Here is a 7,679-nt window from a genome sequence, read left to right as displayed (position 1 = left end):
ACTCAAGAAAGGAAGAACTGCTTGTATCCTTTTCCGATTAAAGTTATCAATAGAAATATCACTAACTGTAAGAGCAGTGAAGGTCTTGTTACGGCGACAAGCACAGTTCAATAAGTCCCCCCCCCAAAAAAAAAAAAAACACACACACACACACACACACACACCCTATCCCCTTCCCCTACCCGAGACAGAGAAGGTGACGGAAGTTGGAAAGGAAAAGAAAGACAGAAGAAAAGAAAAAAAATGTGAATATTTTATTGCTTTTTCGATTTAAATGTGACTTGCTTTTATTTCGACATTACCTGCTTGCATTTCAGTTTCTTCTTTCTACACGCTTTGGTTCAATGGTAAACAAATGCAAGCCGAGCTCCTTTGTTCAAAGTGAAGGTCTCAGGTGTTGTACCCCTGAAAAGTTGCTAGATGTCACTGTTGCTCCACGTTTATTTTCTCGTTCCCCAACAACTTGACCCCTGTGACGTCACTAGCGTCTGAATCACAAGGCCATTTTCAATTCTCATTGGCCTGAAAGTCACGTGGTGGGGGCCAATGCGTGGATAATTATGGTGCTGATTTTTGCCCTAAAAAAAAAAGATGTCAGCCAGTGGCTGCACTACTCTTCCTTAAAAGCTCTCTCTGAAAATGTCATGTCCCAACAATGTGACTCCTAATTCGTTACTGATGGACTCCTTAGCCGGCACCTGCAGAGGCGATACTTATCTTTCTAACCAAGGGATGTATATGCAGTCTGGGAGCGATTTCAGCTGTGGAGTGATGAGAAACTGTGGAATTATCCCGTCTCTTTCCAAAAGAGAAGAGGTAAATAATACTAGCCTATCTCTCAATACATATCCATCTTACCTTTCTCAACTGGATAACTGGTGTCACCCTAAAAATACTTACAGAATTGAGCAACCTGTTGCCAGGCAGCTCTCATCCTGTTCTTTTCCCACCAATGTGAAGGAAGAAAATGTATGCTGCTTGTATGATACTGACAAGAGGGCAAAAAGTAGCACCGAATCAGCCCTCTATCCTAATCAAATGCCTGAATCTTGTCCAAATGACCATGAAGTTCCATTGCCCAGCTACTACCGATCAAGTCAAGAGTATACTATGGAGAAGACTCCCAACAACTGCAACAATACAAGCGAGTTTGAGGTAAATTTTGAAGCCAGGACAACAAGTCTGACCGCAAGGAATGAGCATCTAGAACAGCAACAACAACAGCAGCAGCCAAGGGCGAAACAGAGTTTTCCCGAAAACAGTAAAACAGATGCCCAAAACCCTGTTACCCCAACCACCAGCAGCGGCAGCAGCGGCAGCAGCAGCACCACCACAATCAACACCTCTTCGAGTGAAATCAAAACTGAAACAATCCTCCCAGCTCCCAAAATAAGCCCATCAGAAACGGAGAGAGACCAGAATAAAATTACAGATAACAGTACTGATAATTCAGACAATGAAGCGAAAGGTAAGCGCCCCTTGGTTATGAGTAATAGAGACACAAAAGATTTTTGGTTGCACCAACTTTCCGGGAGAGATCGGATGTTGTAATTATTGATGGGAGTGAAACGATTTCTCCTGCTAAAAAAATGGACATGTCTTTTTTTTTTAATTCATTTCATTTAAAGTAAGATATTATTATGGGCTGTTTCAATACGACATTTATTTAAAAAATGCATATTTCAGTTTTTTAGATTTAGGTAGCTGATAAGGAAAAGGATTAACTTTTTATTCAGATTCCATCCACGCAAATATATAGCATTGTGTAGTATCGACATAGTACACAGATTAGATATTTGAAATTTATGTGTAATACACACACATACATAGATACATGCATGCATACATACATACATACATACATACATGCACACGTGTTTGAAAAGATAAATAATACACCACATATATAGACAAAGGTCTACACATGAATGCCCTTGCTTGCCGGTAACGGTGTACTTTGAATAGTTGGTTTTCCTTAAAGAATTAATTATTAACCATGTCGTTTGAATAACTACTGTTTAAGATCACTTGAAAATTAAGAATTGATTTGGCAAAAACAAAAGTCTCTAGTGGCTTTATCCCACATAATGTTGAATTATAAGTTTCAACTGAACCTGAAAAGGATAGTTTACTAATATTAATGTTCAACATAGAAAAGTTTATATTATGCAATCTTTGCCCTTTGATTTTAGAAAGATTAATTTTTACACTAAAATGTGATGTATAGTCATAGTATAATGAAAATATCGTGACAATATAGTAAGTATAGAAGATTTGTGTGAAATAGTTTCATATCTATATTTATCTATGTATGTATGTGTGTGTGTGTGTGTGTGTGTGTGAGAGAGAGAGAGAGAGAGAGAGAGAGAGAGAGAGAGAGAGAGAGAGAGAGTAGATATTTTATGTATGGATAGATATATACAATTATTATACATATGTTAGATATTGAGCTTCTGCTATCTTCTTGCATATGAGCAAATACAATCCTTGTATTTCTTAAAAGAAAATGGAATCTGAAAAGCTGAACCAGAAAAAATGGTGGTGGTGGGGGGGGGGGGGGGGGGGGGATGGTACAGTTACAGTTTCAAGAAATTAAAAATAGAAAGATTTTTATTTATTGTTGGTGCTTCAGGTTCACCTAGCTCTGCGGGAAATAACTTGAAAAGTTTCTGGGGGGAAAAAAAACCAGGATAGTAGACTTGCATTAACTCTATTTTTCTAATGGCAATTTCTCAAATAGATATTTAGGCTAATGTACCTTATGAACACACAAACACAAAAACAAACATAGGCAAATAAACACACACACACACACACACACACACACACACACACACATACTACACACAAAGGCAAACTCACATACATCCATACCTGCAAGTATACATGAGTTCTTACATCTGTATACGCCATTTATCTCTACCCAGTACAAAAGCTTTCAGCATATTTTTTTTTGTTTGTTTTTAAAAAGGTATCACGAGCATGGTTTAATTTGCACTTGACCGCTGTTCTCATTTTACTCAGCAGACCTAATGCTACACTTGCAAGAATCACAAAGTCAAGGTTAGGAAAACTTAAAGGGTGTTTCTCCATTTGAGACACTTCCTATTTCTATTGGTTAAAAAAAACATTTTTGTTTTACTTAAAAAAAAAAAAAAGGAACAAGAAAATGATATTTTATTTACTGCTTTCGACGAACTGTAAGAAAGATTTAACAAAATATTGTTTGCTCACGTCTATTAAAATGATGTGCTGGAGTTTTCTTCCCCCCCCCCCCCCCCCCCGGAATGCCTTTTCCTTTCTTTATCCCAAGAAAGGTTTTTGAATTGATGGTAGGGTGTCGTCTGCGAATTAAACTATTTTGAAAAACACAACACTGTAAAATTCTTCTGTGTGCAAATACAAATAGGACAGGTTGTTAGCAGTTCTCCAGGTTGGGCACAAATGAACCTGAAGCAGAAAATCTGGTAAACAATAAAAAAAAATGTATAAAACAAGTGATCATACAAAGACAAACATTATTTATTTTTTATGTTTTCAGAGTAGTTTGCTGCAGTCTTCTAGTGACCAAAGTGCAAGTATCAGGCAAATGGCTACTATTCTAATGTCACAAAAACCATATAGAATACTCAGATGAACTTCGATTATATTTCACAAAAGTTAGGTTAGAGAAAATGGATTCTCTTTACTCTTTCTTAATGAAACACCAGCTTCATGCATATCATATCCTTAGAATTCACACACCCTGACACCCACATACTCCCCTTCCCCACACATGTATCTACACTCTTAAATAGGTACATATGGGGTGGGGGGATATGTGAGTGTAGGGGTGTGTGAATTCTACAGCTTTGATATGCATAAAGTTTGTGTTTTTCTCTCTCTCTCTCCCATATATCTCTTTCTAGATTTATAGCTAGATAGCTAGATAGATAGATAGAGAAACACAAACTCTATGCAAATACATACACGTGTGTGGGAATGTGGGTGCAGGGTTGTGTGAATTCTAAGGGTGTGATCTGAAAAGTTTGTGTTTCAAATTTATATCTAATATATATGTGTGTGTGTATATGTGTGTGTGTATATATATATATATCTATCTATATCTATCTAATACATAGATATAATAGATATAGATTTGAAACACAAACTTTTCGTATCTCATCCTTAGAATCCACACAGCCCTACACCCACATTCCAACCCCACATGTGGGTGTAGAGTATTGTGAATTTTAAGGTTGTGATACTCCTAAAGTGTGTGTATGTGTGTGTGTGTGTGTGTTTACACTCATGCACGTAAGAGGGTGAATGGGTGTGGATGAATTGTATGGGTGTGATATAAAGTTTGTGTTATGCAGTATATATTCCCACTTACGTGCTGCGCTTCTGTTTTCTTTTTACTAATACGGTTTAATCTACCGATCGATCGACCTTTAGATCTCTGTATGAATTGTAAGGGTGTGATATGTGTTTCAGACAGATTATATATATACTCATACACATACGTCACTTTTCTGATTTCCATTTACTACTACTATGGTTTTTATCTACCGATCGCTCTCTCTTCAGATCGGCTATCTAAAACGAAAATAATATTGGGAGTGGAATAACATAACTAAGATTAAAAGTCAGTTTAAGTTTGAAAGTAAAATGGTCGCCTCCTTTTGGACACCGATAGCGTGTTTAATTTTATCAGCTTTGTGTGTGTATGTATGGATGTATGTGTGTGTGTATGTATGTATGTATGTATATATACATACATACATACATACACACACACACACACACACACACACATACATACACACACACACACACACACACACACACATCCGTTGCTTTGACATGCCAGTCCAAGCTATAGAACTGCATAACAGCCGAAGGTATCAGTTAGTTGAATTATGCGTTGAATTGTGCGGTTTTAATGCATTTGAACTGTATGACTCCCCACCCTCACCCCCACCTATTGCTGTGTGGCTTATGTGCATATGTCTGGTTAGAATGCATTCCTCTCTTAACTGAAATGCAAGGGATAAGGCGGATTATGTTTCATGTATACGGATATTGAAGTTACAAAGTTTAACTAAAAGAAAATTCCCCTTGTAGAAATACTACTTTTTAGCTCTGAGTTTTCTATCAAACCATGACAAAGTTTAAGACTTGCATGAGTCTTCTTTTTGTCTCCCACCCCATAAGAGGGGTACTTATATTTAATATTGTTTTTAACAGAGGATATAAAGGCAGAAAACACTACAGGAAATTGGCTGACAGCAAAGAGCGGAAGAAAGAAAAGGTGTCCTTATACCAAGCACCAAACGCTGGAACTGGAGAAGGAGTTCTTGTTCAATATGTATTTAACCCGCGAGCGCCGCCTAGAGATCAGTAAGAGTATCAACCTGACAGACAGACAAGTCAAAATCTGGTTTCAGAACCGCAGGATGAAGCTTAAGAAAATGAACAGGGAGAACCGAATTCGAGAACTGACTTCTAATTTTAATTTCACTTGAGTGTTTATGAGTGAGAGAGACAGAGACAGAGACAGAGAGACAGAGACAGGGAGGGAGGAAAAACTCTTGTGATTTTTTTTTTTTTTTGGAAGGGTGGAGATGCAAAGGGTGTGAGAGGTGTTAAACAATGCAATGTTTATGCAAAAATCTAGAGGTAAACCCTCAAGCTAGTGAATATTTCTGTCACTGGGTACTGATTTGGTAGGGAGATGATGCATGAGAATATATACTGTTGTGTTTCTATGTTAAAAGTGAGGTGGTCATTGAACCATCTTCTAATGTGATTTAAATTATTTGATGTGCAGCACATAATGGACTTTCCTGTTCTCTATGCATCATGTTTTAGAAGAAGTAGAGGTATCTTCAATTTGTTTTGTTTTTTGTTTGTTTGTTTTCTCTACCATAGTGTAGTCTATGTTATAAATAAGCTCTCAAAAGGAATTTCATTCTTGGTGTCTGTAAATAAAAAGTTGAAATGGGAACATTCAACATATCTTGCAAATTTAAGCATTGTTTCACAGAACCGACCAATTGTTAAAATAAGTTTAATGCAAGATATTAAAAAGAATTATACAGCAGTATGGTATAATCATGTCAGGAAAGATCATTTTCTCATGGTTGTGTTATTGTCAAATGCATTCTGTATGTGATATGCCCTGCATGTATCTTTCTTTGTAGAGCAAAATAAATTTCATAGATCCGTGTTGCATCTGCTTGGGTTTAAAAAAAAAACATATATATTACCACATATTGTACAATAAGTAGCTTTAGAAAAGCTGTCTAGTGTGTTTTTGATTTCTTGTCCCCTTTTTAAGGCTTTCAGGAGACTATTCTGGCGGGTTTAATATAAGTGAGAGACCATAACGTTGATTTAAATATTATCCAGGTGACCACAGTAACTCAAGGTCATAAAACAGTAATGTCAGGACAGTCTTGGTAAGCGCTGGAGGTGGATTTTATGATCTGCAAATATAATGTGCTGCAGCAGTAAAAGATGCATTTAAAGGTGACTGTAGAGGAGGGAAGGAAGTCAGAGCTAAAGCAGCAATCTTTGGATACACACTACTTACTGCTATGGATCTTTTTCTCTCTCTCTTAAAGAGAAGCCTCGTTCATGTTGAAGGAATAATCACCTCCTCCGCCGCCACTGCCTCCCCCATAAAATGGAATATTAACCCAGTAAAGTAGAAAATGGGAATGTCAAATTCAAGAGAGGTAAGAAAAGGCAATATTCTATATTATTGGCTGTGGTGAAGCTTTCCTCTTCTCTTTAAGAAGGTAAAAGAGCAAATGGTTAAGAGCTGTACTGTGGGGCTCTCCGACTTCGTCTGGGTGATTTTGGGGTGGAGGGGAGGGATCTAAGAGGGAATATGTTTAAAGTCCTTTCAGATTTGAGTTTTTACCGCTCAGGCTGGAACGAGGTAGACACGACTGTGTAAGGGCGACGATGTGTTGTTACGTTTCGTTTTCTCTTAAATGGACTTAGGTGAAGTTGAGATTTGTCTTGGCTCTCTTCCTGTAGAGAAAGTGTGTCTGTATGTATATCTGTAGCTATGTATACACACAACACACGTATACACACATATATATATACACATGCACATACAGGCATGCATGCAAACGTACAGTGGCAGCTGAAGAGGCTTGGGAATATCACAGCTTGACTTTGAGATGTATTGCTTTTTTTTTCTTCACCTCAATTCTGCAGACAAATATTACCTTGTTTTTATCATTCAGAAAGCAGCATATGCAACCGACAGTGTGCTGGTTATAACAGTATAGCAAATTTGATCAGTTTGCAATTTGGAGTTTATATCCACTTTAAAATGGGGGGGGGGGGGGGGGGAACCTGAAATGGCCAATGCTGACTGAAGTCATTTTGTACAGGGAGAAAGGCTTGCTGCTGCTGTGCCCTAACTGTGGATTTCAGAGCTACCCAGTTCAATGTGTAGAACAGCTGAGAGAGAGAGAGAGAGAGAGAGAGAGAGAGAGAGAGAAAAGATACTTGTAAGCATCTCCTCTCGAATGCCTTTTGGAGATGTCTAAAAAAAAAAACCGGATCAGATCAAAATAATCGTACTTGGGTTTTTAAAAGGTGTCTTTTGCAAGATTGTATCGAGGGCAGAGCAGTGTTGGTTTGTGAACGTAAAGCCAATGACAGCAGGCAGCCTT

The 7,679-nt window shown here is 37.7% G+C and overlaps 1 protein-coding gene across 1 annotated transcript; it reads left to right on the top strand.

Moving 5' to 3' along the window:
- Positions 1-590: 590 nt before the first annotated feature.
- HOXC10 (homeobox C10) lies at positions 591-6,203 on the top strand. The gene is made up of 2 exons (XM_030195482.1): positions 591-1,468; positions 5,230-6,203. The coding sequence occupies exons 1-2, from the start codon at positions 640-642 to the stop codon at positions 5,505-5,507; spliced, it is 1,107 nt and encodes a 368-aa protein (XP_030051342.1). The 5' UTR covers positions 591-639; the 3' UTR covers positions 5,508-6,203.
- The last annotated feature ends 1,476 nt before the right edge of the window (positions 6,204-7,679 follow it).

Source organism: Microcaecilia unicolor, chromosome 3, assembly GCF_901765095.1.
Source record: "Microcaecilia unicolor chromosome 3, aMicUni1.1, whole genome shotgun sequence".
Lineage (NCBI taxonomy): Eukaryota > Metazoa > Chordata > Amphibia > Gymnophiona > Siphonopidae > Microcaecilia > Microcaecilia unicolor.
The sequence above is the reverse complement of the archived record's forward strand: the minus strand, read 5'-3'. Positions and strand labels throughout refer to the sequence as shown.

What these genes read in the sequence shown, in the direction of transcription:
- HOXC10 (XM_030195482.1), top strand. Translation starts at nt 640, where the DNA reads ATGTCATGTCCCAACAATGTGACTCCTAATTCGTTACTGATGGACTCC. An exon ending in TTCAGACAATGAAGCGAAAG is followed by an intron (nt 1,469 to 5,229) that starts GTAAGCGCCCCT and finishes TGTTTTTAACAG; the next exon opens with AGGATATAAAGGCAGAAAAC.